The 18,529-nt window shown below is 36.6% G+C and overlaps 1 protein-coding gene across 9 annotated transcripts in view; it reads left to right on the top strand.

The window, feature by feature from the left end:
• The window catches only part of R3HCC1L (R3H domain and coiled-coil containing 1 like), a 140,905-nt gene that overhangs the window by 80,374 nt on the left and 42,002 nt on the right, over nucleotides 1-18,529 (top strand). For 8 of the 9 annotated variants that reach the window (XR_005060655.2, XM_037015729.2, XM_037015732.2 and 5 more), the window contains one exon: nucleotides 10,447-12,257. Coding sequence is in view for 8 of the 9 variants with exons in the window: in XM_037015729.2 (XP_036871624.2) it covers nucleotides 10,461-12,257 (1,797 nt within the window). In the remaining variant the exon portion in view is untranslated. Of the gene's footprint in view, nucleotides 1-10,446; nucleotides 12,258-13,149; nucleotides 13,266-18,529 lie in introns of all 9 variants that reach the window. The other variant, XM_073240579.1, reaches the window with a different exon arrangement.

Genomic DNA, 18,529 nt, shown 5'->3' with positions numbered 1-18,529 from the left:
CTCTCCTAAGGCTAAATAGATGTCTCCAGAGAAAATAAAATCACAGCAGACAAAGAAGACGAACCAAATACTAACTAAAGGCAAAAGATAAAATCAAATATCCACAAAAGCAGTCAAAGGAAAAACAAAAGTACAGAATAAAACACCTAAAATATAAAGAATGGAAGAGGAAGAATAAGAAGGGAGAGAAATAAAGAATCATCAGACTGTGTAAATAATAGCTTAATAAAGGAGTTAAGTTAGACAGTTAGATAGTAAAGAAGCTACCCTTGAACCTTAGGAAACCCTGAATCTAAACCCTGCAATGGCAATAAGTATATGTAAATGGACTGAATTCACCAATCAAAAGACATAGAGTAATAGAATAGATAAAAAAGCAAGACCCATCGATGATCATCAAAAAGCCTCCACAGGGATCCGGACGATGCTGCGGTTGTGGCTGCATCCAGCCCACCGTCTCCTGGACTTGCCATAGGAATGAGGAGGGAGATGTCTAGGCTGGCATGTGCATACAGTGAGACAACGAATTTGACCAGATCTGTACTGTTGGAACTCAACCAGGAGTTGGGAGGGGTGCAAGTTGTAGCACTCCAAAATCTCATGACTATAGACTATCTATGGTTAAAAGAACATATGGGATGTGAACAGATCCCAGAAATGGGCTGCTTTAATTTGTCTGATGGTTCAAGTACAGTTGGACAATATCCATCATATCATAGATAAATTTTCACAAATGCCTAGGGTGCCTAAATGGTTTTCTTGGCTTCACTGGAGATGGATGGTAATTATAGATTTGCTTTGTTTATGTCACCGTATTCCTATTTTGTTAATATGTGTGTGCAAATTAGTTAGTAGTTTAAAACCTATACATACTTAAGGTAGTATACAAGAAGATATGTCAAAGAAATAATCAGTCCTCCCATGTTTCCTTCATATGCTACATCTATAGCTTTTCTTCTTCCTTCCTAATTACAACCCTTAAATAGAATTCGTGCCTCATATCGAATTTACCGAGTATCATAATTCCTCCAGGTGGTAAAGATACCTCGAGACAAGTGCTGGGCATAGAAGCCACAGGGCATAAATCTGCAAAGAAGCAAAAAGCTAACCTTTGCAAACAATATGGCTTCTCTCTCACTTACCAACTTTACATTTCCCTGTATGGCCCCGGAAGATGACTGGTTAGCCAGAGATGGGTAAGATTCCTCAAGGGAGGAACAACCTAAGACAGGCACAGTCGCAGGGGGGCCATCAGGTGAGAATTTGGGGATCAACAGAGGTGAGGCTCAGAACCTCACCCCCCCTGCTTTGAGAGAAATCTTCTGCATCCGTGGATGTCTTGCTGCCCTTGTCTAGCCTGGATTAATACTTAGTCCATAGGCACACACCTGATCATCTGATCATCTACATTTGCCTTCTTACAGCACTAAACTATGTTTTCTACCTTTATCTTGCATCTACCTACCACTTCAGCATTTTATTAAAAATAAAAATAATAATAATAGGAGAAATGTGGGATCAACATATAAATCAAGTACAAAAATCAAACGAATATTCATATTTGACCTGATTGTTTATAGGTCATAATGCATGATCAAAACCGAAAGTTTCTGTGATGACTGCCCTTGTACTGTTCACCATGTAAGAATTTATTCACTATGTAAGAATTCGTTCACCATGTAAGAACTTGTTTGTTATGCTTCGGAAGATTGGAGACTGACGAGAATTAGGCTTGAGATGGATTAATGATTGTACATTGAGCGTTGACCCCCCTATACTGAATTTTATTGTTGTTAACAACCATTTGATCAATAAATATGAGAGATGCCCTCTCAAAAAAAAAAAAAAAAAGCAAGACCCATCTATATGCTCCTTGTAAGAGACTCGCCTCAAACCCAAAGATATACACAGACTTAAAGTCAAGGGATGGAAAAAGATATTTCATGCAAACAATAGGGAGAAAAAGCAGGTGTTGCAGTACTAGTATCAGACAAAATAGACTTCAAAACAAAGAAAGTAACAAGAGATAAAGGACATTACATAATGATTAAGGGCTCATTCCAACAAGAGGATATAACCATTATAAATATCTATGCACCCAATACAGGAGCACCGACATATGTGAATGAAATACTAACAGAATTAAAGGAGGCAATAGAATGCAATGCATTCATCCTAGGAGACTTCAACACACCACTCACTCCAAAGGACAGATCCAGCAGACAGAAAATAAGTAAGGACAGAGAGGCACTGAAGAACACACTAGAACAAATGGACCTAACAGACATCTACAGAACTCTCCACCCAAAAGCAGCAGGATACACATTCTTCTCAAGTGCACATGGAACATTTTCCAGAATAGACCACATACTAGGCCACAAAAAGAGCCTCAGTAAATTCAAAAAGATTGAAATTCTACCAGCCAACTTCTCAGACCACAAAGGTATAAAACTAGAAATAAATTGTACAAAGAAAACAAAAAGGCTCACAAACACATGGAATTGGAGGCTTAACAACATGCTCCTAAATAATCAATGGATCAATGACCAAATTAAAATAGAGATCAAGCAATATATGGAGACAAATGACAACAACAGCACAAAGTCCCTTCTTCTGTGGGACACAGCGAAGGCAGTTCTAAGAGGAATGTCTATAGGAATCCAGGCCTATTTAAAGAAGGAAGAACAATCCCAAATGAATAGTCTAAAGTCACAATTATTGAAACTGGAAAAGAAGAACAAATGAGACCCAAAGTCAGGGGGAGGGGGAACATAATAAAGATCAGAGAAGAAATAAATAAAATTGAGAAGAATAAAACAATAGAAAAAAATCAATGAAACCAAGAGCTGATTCTTTGAGAAAATAAACAAAATAGATATACCCTTAGCCAGACTTATTAAGAAAAAAAGAGAATCTACACACATCAACAGAATCAGAAATGAGAAAAGAAAAATCATGACAGACCCCACAGAAATACAAATAATTATTAGAGAATACTATGAAAATCTATATGCTAACAAGCTGGAAAACCTAGAAGAAATGTACAACTTCTTAGAAAAATACAACCTTCCAAGACTGACCAATGAAGAAACAGAAAACCCGTACAGACCCATTACCAGCAACGGAATTGAATTGGTCATCAAAAATCTACCCAAGTACAAAACCCCTGGTACAGATGGATTCACCACTGAATTTTATCCGACATACAGAGAAGACATAATACCCATTCTCCTTAAAGTTTTCCAAAAAATAGAAGAGGAGGGAATACTTCCAGACTCATTCTATGAAGGCAGCATCAGTCTAATAGCAAAACCGGGCAAAGACCCTAAAAAATAGAAAATTACACACCAATATCCCTGATGAACATAGATGCAAAAATAGTCAAGAAAATATTAGCAAACCAAATTCAAAAATACATCAAGAGCATCATACACCATGATCAAGTGGGATTCCTCAGGGACATGAGGATGGCACAACATTCGAAAATCCATCAACATCATCCACCCATCAACAAAAACAAGGACAAAAACCACATAATCATCTCCATAGATGCTGAAAAAGCATTCAACAAAATTCAACATCCATTCATGATAAAATCTCTCAACAAAATGGGTATAGAGGGTAAGTACCTCAACATAATAAAGGCCATATATGACAAACCCACAACCAACATCATACTTAACAACGAGAAGCTGAAAACTTTTCACCTAAGATCAGGAACATGACAGGGATGCCCACTCTTCCCACTGTTATTCAACATAGTACTGGAGGTCCTAGCCACGGCAATTAGACAAAACAAAGAAATACAAGGCATTCAGGCAAGGCATCCAGATTGGTAAAGAAGAAGTCAAACTGTCACTATTTGCAGATGACATGATATTGTACATAAAAAACCCTAAAGACTCCACTCCAAAACTACTAGAACTAATATTGGAATTCAGCAAAGTTGCAGGATACAAAATTAGTACACAGAAATCTGTTGCTTTCCTATACACTAAGATGAACTAGCAGAAAGAGAAATCAGGAAAACAATTCCATTCACAATTGCATTAAAAAGAATAAAATACCTAGGAATAAACCTAACCAAGGAAGTGAAAGACCTATAAACTGTAAACTACAAGATACTCTTAGGAGAAATTAAAGAGGACACTAATAAATGGATATTCATTCCATGCTCTTGGGTAGGAAGAATTAATATTGCCAAAATGGCCATCCTGCCTAAAGCAATTACAGATTCAATGCAAACCCTATCAAAATACTGATAGCATTCTTCAACGAACTGGAACAAATAGTTCTAAAATTCACATGGAATCACAAAAGTCCCCGAATAGCCAAAGCAATCCTGAGAAGGAAGAATAAAGCAGGGGTCATTATGCTCCCCGACTTCAAGCTCTACTACAAAGCCACAGTAATCAAGACAATTTGTTACTGGCACAAGAACAGAGCCACAGACCAGTGGAACAGAACAGAGTGTCCAGATATTAACCCAAACATATATGGTCAATTAATATACACTAAAGGAGTGATGGATATACAATGGGGAAATGACAACTTCTTCAAGAGCTGGTGTTAGCAAAACTGGACAGCTACGTGTAGGAGAATGAAAGTAGAGTATTGTCTAACCCCATACCCAAAAGTAAATTTGAAAAGGATCAAAGACCTGAATGTAAGTCATGAAACCATGAAACTCTTAGAGAAAAACATAGGCAAAAATCTCTTGGACATAAACATGACCAACTTCTTCATGAACATACCTCCCAAGGCAAGGGAAATAAAAGCAAAAATGAACAACTGGGACTATATCAAGCTGGGAAGCTTCTGTACAGCAAAGGACACCATAATAGAACAATAAGACATCGTACAGTATGGGAGAATATATTCATAAATGACATATCTGATAAAGGGTTGACATCCATAATCTATAAAGAGTCACTCACCTCAACAAACACCAAGCAAATAATACAATTAAAAAATGGTTAGAGGATCTGAACAGACCCTTCTCCGAAGAAGAAATTCAAGTGGCCAATAGGCACATGAAAAGGTGCTCCACATCCCTAATCATCGGAGAAATGCAAATTAAAACCACAATGAGATATCACATCACACCAGTATGGTTGGCCACCATCCCAAAGACAAACAACAACAAACGTTGGTGAGGATGTACAGAAAGGGGAACGTTCCTACACTGCTTGTGGGAATGTAAATTAGTTCAACCATTGTGGAACGCAGTATGGAGGTTCCTCAAAAAGCTCAAAATAGAAATACCATTTGACCCTGGAATTCCACTCCTAGCAATTTACCCAAAGAATGCAACAGCCCAGTTTGAAAAGGACATATGCACCCCTATGTTTATTGCAGCACTATTTACAATAGCAAAGAAATGGAAGCAACCTACGTGTCCATCAGTAGATGAATGGATAAAGAAGAGGTGGTACATATACATAATGGAATATTATTCAGCCGTAAGAAGAAAACAAATCCTACCATTTGCAACAACATGGATAAAGCTAGAGGGTATTATGTTCAGTGCAATAAGCCAGGCGGAGAAAGACAAGTATCAAATTATTTCACTCATCTGTGGAGTGTAAGAACAAAGCAAAAACTGAAGGAAGAAAATAGCAGCAGACTCACAGAACCCAAGAATGGACTAACAGTTATCAAAGTGAAAGGGACTGTGGAGGTTGGGTGGGAAGGAAGAGACAAGAGTGAAAAAGTGTATTAGGATTAGCAGACATAATGTAGTGCAGGGCACCGGGAAGTCTCTAAAACACAGAGAAGATAAGTAGTGATTCTATAGCATCTTACTACACTAATGGACAGTGACTGTAATGGGATATGTAGTGGGGACTTGATGATGGGGGGAGTCTAGTAAGCATAATGTTGCTCATGTAATTGTAGATTAATGATTCCAAAATAAAAAAATGAATCCTATTAAAGAAAAAGAAGAGAAAACAAAAGAAAACAAAACAAAACAACACAAAAGGCCAGGAGTGTGAGTTTTCCAAAATGTTGATGTCAGAAAAGACCATGAAAAGCCTCAGAAACATTCTGGAATGTAGGAGGTAAAGAGACATGGTAACTAAATTCATTATGTAATTCTAATCTAGGATCCAGTATTGGAAATATGCTGTAAAGGATATTACTGGGACAACTAACAGAACTGTAATATTTAAGTTAGACTGGATAAAAGTATAATGTTAAATTGCTGACAGTGATAACTTGTGATTATGAAAGAGAATATACCTGTTTATAGGAAATATGCTCTAAAGTATTTGGGGTAAAAGGGCCATGATGTCTGATTTGCCCTCAAAAGGTTCAGAAAAAAATTGTGTGTGTATGTGTAGAGAGAGAAAGGAGAGACGAAACACACAATTTCAACTGATAAAGCAAGTGCGGTAAAATGTTAATAGTAGCTAAATATTGGCAAAGGATGTACAGGTGCTTATCAGTAACTTATCTGTACATATGAAATTATTTCCAAATAAAAAGTTAAGACAAAAATATATGGTTTAGTTATGATGCATTTTAATAAGCCAGTTAAGTGATAGAGCTTAGCGAATTTGTTCTCAAATAATGAGTAGTTAAAATGCCCATTAGGCACTTCTCTCAAATGTCAGATGTCTCATTTGAACCTTTGGTGAGTACTGGATTGAATTAATTGAATTATCCAGTGAGTACCTTAAGTGCCAATATTCTCTATTGTTGATTGGAGAGAGATCCATATATTTCAGATACCAAATGTGGACAGTGTTGACTTTCTGTTACAAAAATATAAAAACTTAATTTGTTCTGTGCTAGTTCACTTACTCATGAGTATGGGTCAGAGGGTACTTAAAGGAAGTTATTTTTCTTTTAAGGAGAATTTGAAACTGTAGGAGCAGTTTGGCAGGTGCTTATGTATGATCCCAGTGTTCAAAAGTAGTATAAAAAATGATTTGTCTTAAATATTTTAAAGGTGTACATTAGCAATTAATTGCCCACAATTGTAAAGAAATATGAATTTTTATCCCCTTTAGGGAATGTAATTTTGAATAGAATTGCATGCTGATGGCCATTCCAGGATAAGTTAGCTGTGAAATATACCCCCCAAATAACTGATTCTCCCTTGCAGTTAAGAAACAAATTGGACTGATAAAAGCACTTACAACATTGTGAAAAATTAAACTGTGTTTAAAGAGAGAAAGAAAATATCAAGTGCTCTTAGTAAATACCTGGGTGGGAAACTTTTAATCCAAGATATATTTTAAACCTGCACATAAAAGGCACCCTGTCTCTCAATGTTAAAGGCCTTTCATGCCTACAATTGTAAAGGAAATTCATGAAAACACAAGGTTTTAAATTGAATTGGCATTATCTTGAAAGCCCACAGGATGGGGATGTCCTTTGTTGTTGTGTGTGTGTGTCGATGAGTATTTTGAAGGAAGTCACAGCCAGTGGTGTATTGGGGCATCGCCTTCTGGCCTAAGAGCTGATTGTTAAAATTTTAGGAATTTTGCAAACTGATTTTTGAACATAGCCATTATTAAAATTAAATTACATACCTTATTGTAAATAAATGATGCTTTTTATAGGAAGGTAATAAATTAAAATTCATGCCTTCCTAATTAGTTGTCTACATTTTACTATGTTACTTACCCTTGGAGTTATTTATATATATATTGTATCTTTATGGTTGAACTATTGCATATAATGTTGAAATATTGTGTATAATTTTCCTAGTTCCATGTTCAGTGATGTCACACTGGTAGCTTGGAATTAGCCATGTTGGGAATAGTTACACCACAGAGATCAGCAAATGTCTTAAGTCAGGGCTTGATTTTTTGTTTTTTGATTGTCTAGAGTTAAGGTGATGGGGAAAAATGTCATGTCTTTAGCTCTTACGTTGTGCATAACTCAAAAAGTAGAGGATATAATTTTCCATTCAAAAATGATGATCCAGGTTAGCAAAGAAATCATATTGTTGACATGATTGATGTAAACATAAGTGTCAGCCAGTTGTCCAAACTGCGCTTGGAAAGCTGGTTGCTAAACCCATGTCAACACTGGTGGTCATGACATAATTGAATTCAGTGTTTTGCTAAGAATTAGATAATAACAAATTTATTACACTGTTATTCAGCTTTAGGAAAACATATAATGACAACATGTGGGCACTAATATAAAAGGTTTGAGTTTTAAAATTTATGTCATCAGTTGTATAGCATGTAATAATTATTTTAAATTTGAAATCTGTGGTATATATGTCTGGTGTAAATGAGAAATAGAATATTTAGAGTTCGAAGAATGATTAAAATTAATCCAGACCAATCTGCCATACAGATAGAAATTGTTTCTCTAGTGTAATCAGTCAGTTTTCCAGACTGTATTTAAATTATTCTAGAGACAGAATTCTAGAGACAGAGTTCATTACTTGATAGTATAGAAGCATAGAAACTTAGAAGAGAAAATTTGTCTTTTCTGTAGATCAAACAACCTGTTAGTATAAAGGTAGCTGGGATGTTTCCATTGTAGTCCTTTTTGGGCAAGGAGTATACCTTTAGTTCCTTTAATCCTACATTGTATGGCATAGTTTCTGTGTAATCTAAGACTGTGTTGCCTTTCTAAACATCCACACTACTACCTTTTGGCCTTTATTGACTTTGTAGATGAGATAAAAGCTTTTAGATGTTTTTTGTGCAAATTTTACACAGAAGTCAACTGTTTTTTTTAAACCTAAAGTAGATCTTTATATTTATTCATTCTTATGTCTTCATATTGTTTTCAGCACAGCGTTCCAGATTGTAGAAATGTTACTTAAATTCTAACTTTATAATTTTTGGTACTTATTAATCCTATCAGTCTTGTGTCATTTGCAGATTTAATAAGCACTCAATGTTTATTGTTTATATCCAAGTTATTTTTTCATCCAAATTGTTTTTTTAAATATTAAATTCCAAAAGGCTACGGGGGCACTGTTCTTAAAATAAGCCTCTCTAAATTCACTTCTGCCCATTATTATTACTTCTTGTTATGAGACCACCTACCAGTTATATTAAGTAGCCTACATTTTACCATCTTACATATAGTTCATCATGATGTATTTTGTCAGATGCTTTGCCAAGATCAAGAAACAAATGTCTTGTTTGGATACTAGATGTCTTCATTGGTATCCCTTTCAATGAAATACACTGTAATACTTCTATTTTTGGAAAGTCAGCATTTTTGAAAAATCCTGGCATAGCTAAGTTTTAAAGTCATATTTTTCCACAAATGAATAGATAGGGAGAGAACCCATGAACAATAATGGGCTAGATAATAAGACATCAAAAGAGAAAAGGGACAAGAGCATCACTGGACCATGGTATATACCATGGCTGAAGAGAAAATAGCCTGTGCTGTGAGAGCAGAGCTGCTTCACTGAGGAGGTGTTCTGGAGCAGGAGAAATTTTAGGGATCTGAAAATAGTTTTCCTATCCTATCTCTTTCCTTTGACATGTATGTGGTGAGTATTAACATTGGGTGCTTTGGAGTGTGTATGGGTGTTTTTTTGCTTTGTATACCAGCTACTTATTCTCTTGGCTCTGGACAAACTAATACCTATTTCACAGTATTATTTTGAAGAGTAAAACAATAACTCAGTATGAAATTGTCTAGCATATATTGCTTGTGTCTTGTAGATACTAGATTAAGGTCTTTTTAACTGTCATTAAATTTCTCCCCCTTGTAACTCCATTCATCAACCATAGTGGACTTTTCTCATCACATTCCTTGGTCTCCACCCTCCTTCATCCTATCCACACCTGTTTTATTGCTGCTGGAAGGAGGAAAAATTTATAGTAGGTCACTTGATTAAAAAGTATTAATAGAATAATGTCTCTCTTTCCCACTACCTATTTCTTTGCTAAAGTATTACATAGGTCAGAAACATCTTCTAGAAAGCAGTCCTTGATTAATAGTCTCATTTTCTAGCTGGCATTCAAGTTACTTCTGTAAGTTAATCTTAAATATCATGTATATATATATATTTATGTGGAGCAAATATGTTTTTGGGGTTCTCTCTGAGTATACTCTTCAATGTAAATTCTGAGTTCCTACAGTAGGGAGACAGTTGTATTTTATGAGTCTTTGATAGCTGGCAGTCACTGTTATAGCAGTGTTTTAATTTAGTCTGAGACAAGGCCTTTTGTTAAAAAGTAGGACTGGGAGGTGGAGGTAAAGGGCTTGGGGAATATGAAGAAAGAAGATAGGTAGGTATAATTCACGGGCTCATGAATTGTTTTAGAACTTAATTTCCTTAGTTGCTTACCTGATTGCATTAATTATTTTATGGAAGATTTTACTTTCTTTTAACTTGAGGGTTTCTATAGGATGGATTAGTGGGCCCTCTACCTAGTCTTTAAAAATATCTTGGTTCAATACATTGTAATTACTTTCTGGTAATTAAATCATTCCGTCTTTTTCTTTTAGATTGAGGTGGTGCCATGCAGCAAGAAGCAGAGAGATGCAGAGTTCGAGCCAGAAGGCCTGACATGGCACTTTATGTACCTAAAGCTCGAAGAGGTGTAATACTCCTCAAGTCAGGTGATGGGGAAAAAAGATGTGGTCAACCTAACTCCATGGTGAAACAAGAACAAAAAGAAGAATGTCTGTCCCAAAAGGAGAGCTTTAGAGACAAACCTGAGGCTCAAAGACTAAGTAATATTAAGGAGTACAATCTTAGGGGAGGAAAGAAATCTTCAAAAAAATTAAGAAAAGACACATGTCTTCAAGCAAGCAAGCAAGCTAGTGTTGGTACTAAGAGGGGAAGTACAGAATCCAAAGAAGTATTATCCCAAGGACATCAGCACAGAGTCCCAGATCCTGGGATTATACCTAGTATACCTTTACAAAGACATTTAAAACCACTGAAGGTGAAGTGTTTGGAGGTTGGAACCACAGATGTGACAAGACATGAGAGGTTGCCTCTCCCTCAGTCTTGTTCAGAAACCAGTGAGGCTCAAGCTCTGATAAACAGAACATTACAAAATAAGGAATTCTGTGATTTCAGTAGGCATGAATTAAGTGGGGAAGCATGTAAAGACAGAGGTTTGGAAAGCAGAACTGAAACTGATACCAAGGTTGTGGCGATACTATCCCAGTTTCCTCGAGTTTTTAGTTCTGTGTTGACATCTCAGAGTATGACTGTACCAGTAAAACCAACTTCTGATTCTGGGATTGTACAACAAAGCATGCAAACCTCAGGTGGAGTGTTGAAGCTCAGCAATGGAGGTGTCACCATGAGTTCTGTTCCTGGAAGTCCGGATGGTGTCACTGACCAAACTTGTGTAGACTTTGAAGCTGAGAATGTTGGTGATAGATCCAACAATACTGATTTCATGTTGGGTCAGAAAAGTATAGATTCCATTCCTGATACCGTGAGTAACATCTCTCATAGAATGACTGTAATCCCCAAATTAGAGAGCACAAATGGCATTTTTGATTCAACAATGATTAGAGAGTATGAGAATGACAGCACTGCTGATGAGTTATGTGTACAGTATGAACCTTCTGATGCAGCTTTCCTTCCTCATGAAACAGTTACAGAAAATGGCTCTAAGAGCTTAGGTGACATTACCAATAAGGCATGTATGATAGACATTACAGATGTCATGCCCAATCAGAAAGCTGTAGGCAGCTCTTGTAGAGTTGCAGTTAGAATAGTTGATGGGGCCTGTAGCAACATAAGTAATTCCTCAGAATATTTAGAAATGAGTGCAGATACAGCTCCTCTTCATACAGCTGGAAGTGGTAATGACACTGAAAATTTCAGCAACCTGACTGCTTGCTCAGATATTTATGCTGAGAGTATTTCATCTATTTTCACAGAGTCAACAGGAAAGTTGATAGAGAGCTTGTCAGATTCTGCTTCTTCCTTACCTATAAAGAAGATTGCTGGTAGTAATTGTAACACTTTTTTGGACTCTGAACTCAGTATGTTAAATGGGACAGTACTATCAGACAGTGCCTTGGGCAATGATCTAGATTGTACTGGTGATATAGCAGAGGCATTGAATGAACTAAAAACTGCTGAAGAGTTCAAAACGAAAGAGGAAGATGACTCAGAGAATATAGAATTTGGTGTATCCTTTCCTGATATAGACTCTTTGTCTGTGGAAAAATCCATGGAAATGAAAGCAACTAAAACTTCTTACATGGAAGAAAGTGCTGCCATTGAGGAGAGCTGGGAGTCTATGTTTAATGATGATGGTGACTGCCTGGATCCACGTCTTCTACAAGAGGTATGTTTAGTGCTAATTGCCTGATGCTTAGGTAATTTATAGATTCATAGAACCTGGGATTTAGGGGGTAATTCTGATAGATATTTGTACATATTCACACATTACATATAGTGTGTGGGTTCTTGCAATAAACTATAGGATTGTAGGTTGAGAAAAGAATACCTGATAGATCTTTTAAAGCTAAAATATATAGAATTGAGCTATATCTGTAACAGCCAAATCCTGAGAGATCTTACTGAATAAAGAAATTTACTAAATTTACTAAATTAAAAATTAAAGTAAACTCTGGCTATCTGTTGAGGAAATACAGAGGGAAGCTTCTTCAGAAGGGCTTTTCTGTTCTGATTAAGATGTAATTTACACAGGCCTATTTGAGGGAAGGAGAAAAGCTTATTATTATTTATATTTATTTTTCCAGTAGGTGTTGGAATGTTATTAGTGTAGAGAAGGGAAATAAAGGTATAATTGTTTTTTAAAGAGTTTACTGTGCTGAGTTAAATAAATGATTGTTGAGTATGTATAGATAATATAAGTGAGTGATTTTATGTGGGCCAGAGTTCATAAATGCAAAGTGTTAGATTTGAAAGAATCTTAGAGATTATTTAGTTCAGTTATTTCATTTTCTTAATTTAGACATTCACTTGCTGTTCAACACTTAAATTCCTTACCGTACATAAGAATCATTGGTTTTAAATGGTAGAACCACCACTCCTTTCATCCTCATGGGGGTTTCATATAACCTTTGCCTAGAAGGGAAAAAATGATTTTCCTGGAAAATCCCCAATTTTATAAGTGAAGAAGTTGAGGCTTAGTGATCATAACTTTAAGAAAGACAGAACCAGAATTTCAGTCTAGTTTTGTCTTAATCCAGTATTTATGTTCTTTCTACCAGATCACTTCTTCACCTATAATATGGTTTTATTTGAGTGATTCCAAAGAGCCTCTTAGTCTTTTCCTGGGAATTAAACCAGAGGTACAGAAAAATCATCACATGCATGTGAGAGACAGGTGAGACTGAAGGGGGCAGCGCATTGTACAGAATTGATTTTCCAATGCCAAGCATTCCTCCTCATTTGTAGGAGGTATTGGCATGCACATCTGTACCACAATTAGCACTTCTTATGGTCACATCAGGGAACACTGTGTCCTAAACATCCCTTAGAAAGAAATACAGCACAGAAGGTATCTGTAAGTGGGCATTCATGAATTGCTTGAAATTGCATGCAAATATTATATGTACGTGCAGTTTTTCATAGCTTTTATCATATTCTCAAAGGTGATAGTTTCCAAAGTGTGGTCTCTGGACCAGCAGCATGAGCATCACCTTGGAGCTTGTTAGAAATGTATTCTTTACCCCAGAAGACTGTATATTTACCAATTTTTTCAGGTCATTCTGATGTACATAAAGTGAGAACCACTGCTCAAAGGTAATATGTAAACTTAAGTGTATGTCAGAATGTTAGTGTGGTAACTAGAGATAGCTGTCAGCCCATAATGAGAAAGAAAGAAATTGTTCAGCAGAGGTTTTAGACCAGTTTAAGAAGTACTAATAATGTGGGAAGTTAGGTGAATAAAGAAGAGCTGTTAAGGCTGCAAGCATTGGGAGAAGGCCTTAGTCTGAGAAAGAGGCGGTGTTCTTAGGAGTTGGCAAAGGGACTACCTGAGTGGGTGGAGAGTACGGACGAGTGTGATTAGGAAAGAATGGCTTCCTACAAAAGAAGGGCATGACACAGAGCCTTTTACATGTGGTAGGACTCAGTAAATATTGAATGCATGTAGGCATAGGGCTAGTTGGAGCTCTGCCTTTTTAGAGGGGCCTCCAGGGGTTTCAGAACATTGCTGCTGGAACTTGGATTCTCTGTGGTAGCTGAGGAATATGGTTTCTGTATTTGGGGGAGGGGTGTTCAGGTGTGCAATTCTGTTTTTCAGGTTTTAACACTGTTTAGAATGGTTACAAAAGATTTCAGGCAACTACTCAATATTTTGAGGACATAGTAATATAGGCAAAGAGGACACTGGCATGACCTAAAGCATGGAATGGAAGAAAAAAAAGACAGCCAATGAATGCCTTGGTGTTGTGTTTCTATTTCTTTGGAGGTCCTTGATAGAGAGTGGAATTTATTTTGAGAGATGAGGATGGATGAGAACAAGAGAGATGCTGATGGGCTGAGAATGCAGGTGGTGGATACAGCTCCAGGCTATGGTCTCCTGTGCTTTGGGATTTAGAAGATACAATAATAATAGAAGATTATTAAAAGATGTCATAAATCCAATAACATTAATGGCCCTTTGGTGACTATTATTCTTAATATATTATTTATGTTGCTCCAAACATACTTTATTAAAGGCTAAACCAGAGTGTCTGCCTACTTTGAAAACTTTCCAGTCAAAGCTTTTTGGCTGTTTTCCTAGCTGGGCTGTTTCTCTGTTGACAATGGCTACACATGGAGGTATGTTTGATATTTCTAATAGGCAGAGAGGTATGCCTTAGAGCAGGGTGTGGCAGCTATTGGCACGTAAAGCAGTTTTCTGTGTCATTTGAACTCCTGAAACCTCTGAGGTGAGTAGAGAGCATAGGTAGGTCATTATTGAGCTCCCAGAACTGCAACTCTTGATGAATCTTCAAAGATCACACTTAATCTCCTGAAGCCATGGTATGGGATGCCCAAAAACTTAAGTTGTTAGTTAATAAAGAAAAGGATATTGGTATGACCTCTTTCAGCCCTCTAAGATCTTCGTACAAAAACACAGGAATTATTGTTGTCTAGATAAAACTTCCAAAACCCTTGCTGCCTCCTATACTGATCAACAAACCTATTGGTAGGAGAATTAGTAGGATACCAGCAACATAACATTGATATTGATGGATACCAGCATCTGGTCCCTTTACTGGCTGGAATTTCTAGAGTGGATTTGAATTTTTAGATAGGGGTAAATATTCAGGTAGGAGTCTCCTTTTGTTACAGAAGGCTACTAACAGTGTATAGCCAGGAAAGAGAAAATAGTGAAGGAACACTACACAGCCCCAAACCATCTTCCTTCTGTGTGTGCTAACTCACATTTGTACTTTCTCTCTGTCTTCCTATAGCCTTTTGTAAAAATGCTCTTCATTTTAAATAGGAAACCCAAAATTGAAAAATTCATAATCCAACCGCTGAAAGCAAATTACATGAAGTACAAAGAGAGAAAAGTCCTTTATATTCTAGGGGACCTCATTAATATTGGGTACCCCATCATCACTTTGCAGTTAATTGGCAAATATTGGACACTTACAGTTGAATAAACTATAAATTGTAAATAGCTAGATATAGTTATCTCTGCTATGTTAAAGACGCTGTGCTACATGCTGCCTTTTTTCTCTACTCTTAAGTTACTTACATTTTATTTGGAGAGATAAGATATAACCATGTGATTAGGTAGTCACATAACAATCTGAAGGTTGATTAATATAAAAAAACCTATAAAACAACCATATAAGAGATGCTGTAATACTGAATTTGATTTCTGATAAGTGATATAGACAATGGCTTCAAAAGAAGACTAGATCCTTGAGGGTTAAACCGGTTGATATTATTTCATGTTGGTGAGGTCATTGAATTAAATGAGATTATGATTCCCACTTACATAGATTGTTCTTTGTTTTGAATTTCTATTTTCTATTCTACTTTTTTAAATTACTTTTTGAGCAGTTTTAGGTTTACAGAAAAAAATTGAGTGAAAAATACAGAGTCCCCATCTGTATACTACCTTATTCTTCATTACTGTTTTAATTTCTATTTGCATAGTATCTTTTATTATTAGTTTATATATTATATATAAAACATATATAGTATATTAAGTATAACATTTGTACTTAATAACATATATGTGTTGTGTGTATATATATATATATATATATTTTATTATTCATTTTATTATCACTAATCTACAATTACATGAAGAACATTATGGTTACTAGACTCCCCCCTTCACCAAGTCCCCCCACCACAAACCCCATTACAGTCACTGTCCATCAGCATAGTAAGATGCTGTAGACTCACTACTTGTCTTCTCTGTGTTGCACAGCCCTCCCTATGCGTGCCCCACATTATACATGCTAATCGTAATGCACCCTTTCTTTTTCCCTGCCCTTATCCCTCCCTTCCCACCCATCCCCCCCAGTCCCTTTCCCTTTGGTAACCGTTAGTCCATTCTTGGGTTCTGTGATTCTTCTGCTGTTTTGTTCCTTCAGTTTTTCTTCTTATACTCCACATATGAGGGAAATGATTAGGTACTTGTCTTTCTCCACCTGGCTTATTTCACTGAGCATAATACCCTCTAGCTCCATCCATGTTGTTGCAAATAGTAGGATCTGTTTTTTTCTTCTGCCTGAGTAATATTCCATTGTGTATATGTGCCACATCTTCTTTATCCATTCATCTACTGATGGACATTTAGGTTGCTTCCATTTCTTGGCTATTGTAAATAGTGCTGCAATAAACATAGGGGTGCACCTGTCTTTTTCAAATTCGAGTGCTGCATTCTTAGGGTAAATTCCTAGAAGTGGGATTCCTGGGTCAAATGGTAAGTCTATTTTGAGCTTTTTCAGGAACCTCCATACTGCTTTCCACAATGGTCGAACTAATTTGCATTCCCACCAGCAATGTAGGAGGGTTCCCCTTTCTCTGCAACCTTGCCAACATTTGTTGTTGTTTGTCTTTTGGATGGCAGCGATCCTTACGGGTGTGAGGTGATATCTCATTGTGGTTTTAATTTGCATTTCTCTGATGACTAGTGATGTGGAGCATCTTTTCATGTGTGTGTTGGCCATCTGAATTTCTTCTTTGGAGAACTGTCTGTTCAGCTCCTCTGCCCATTTTTAATTGGATTATTTGCTTTTGTTTGTTGAGGTGCGTGAGCTCTTTATATATTTTGGATGTCAACCCTTTATTGGATCTGTCATTTATGAATATATTCTCCCATACTGTAGGGTACCTTTTTGTTCTATTGATGGTGTCCTTTGCTGTACAGAAGCTTTTCAGCTTGATATAGTCCCACTTGTTCATTTTTGCTTTTGTTTCCCTTGCCTGGGGAGATATGTTCTTGAAGAAGTCGCTCATGTTTATGTCCAAGAGATTTTCGCCTATGTTTTTCTCTAAGAGTTTTATGGTTTCATGACTTACATTCAGGTCTTTGATCCATTTCAAATTTACTTTTGTGTATGGGCTTAGACAGTGATCCAGTTTCATTCTCTTACATGTGGCTATCCAGTTTTTTCCAGCACTATCTGTTGAAGAGACTGTCATTTCCCCATTGTATGTCTGTGGCTCCTTTATCATATATAAATTGACCATAAATGTTTGGGTTAATATCTGGAGTCTCTATTCTGTTCCACTGGTCTGTGGCTCTGTTCTTGTGCCAGTACCAAATTGTCTTGATTACTGTGGCTTTGTAGTAGAGCTTGAAGTAGAGCTTGAAGTTGGGGAGCGAGATCCCCCCCACTTTATTCTTCCTTCTCAGGATTGCTTTGGCTTTTTGGGGTCTTGGTGTTTCCATATGAATTTTTGAACTATTTGTTCTAGTTCGTTGAAGAGTGTTGTTGGTAATTTGATAGGGATTGTATCAAATCTGTATATTGCTTTGGGCAGGATGGCCATTTTGATGATATTAATTCTTCCTACCCACGAGCATGGGATGAGTTTCCATTTGTTAGTGTCCCCTTTAATTTCTCTTAAGATGTCTTATAGTTTTCAGTGTATAGATCTTTCACTTCCTTGGTAAGATTTATTCCTAAGTATTTTATTCTTTTTGATGCTATTGTGAATGGAATTGTTTTCCTGATTTCTCTTTCTATTAGTTCATTGTTAATGTTCAGGAAAGCCACAGATTTCTGTGTGTTAATTTTGTATCCTGCAACTTTGCTGAATTCCAGTATTAGTTCTAGTAGTTTTGGAGTGGAGTCTTTAGGGTTTTTTATGTACAATATCATGTCATCTACAAATACTGACAGTTTAACTTCTTCTTCACCAATCTGGATTCCCTGTATTTCTTTGTTTTGTCTAATTGCCGTGGCTAGGACCTCCAGTAGTATGTTGAATAACAGTGGGAAGAGTGGGCATCCCTGTCTTGTTCCCAATTTCAGAGGAAAAGCTTTCAGCTTCTCGCTGTTCAGTATGATGTTGGCTGTGGGTTTATCATATATGGCCTTTATTATATTGAGGTACTTGCCCTCTATACCCATTTTGTTGAGAGTTTTTATCATGAATGGATGTTGAATTTTGTCAAATGCTTTT

The sequence above is a fragment of the Manis javanica genome, chromosome 7 (assembly GCF_040802235.1).
Source record: "Manis javanica isolate MJ-LG chromosome 7, MJ_LKY, whole genome shotgun sequence".
Lineage (NCBI taxonomy): Eukaryota > Metazoa > Chordata > Mammalia > Pholidota > Manidae > Manis > Manis javanica.
Note: the sequence above shows the minus strand (reverse complement) of the source record. Positions and strands in the feature narration are given on the sequence as shown.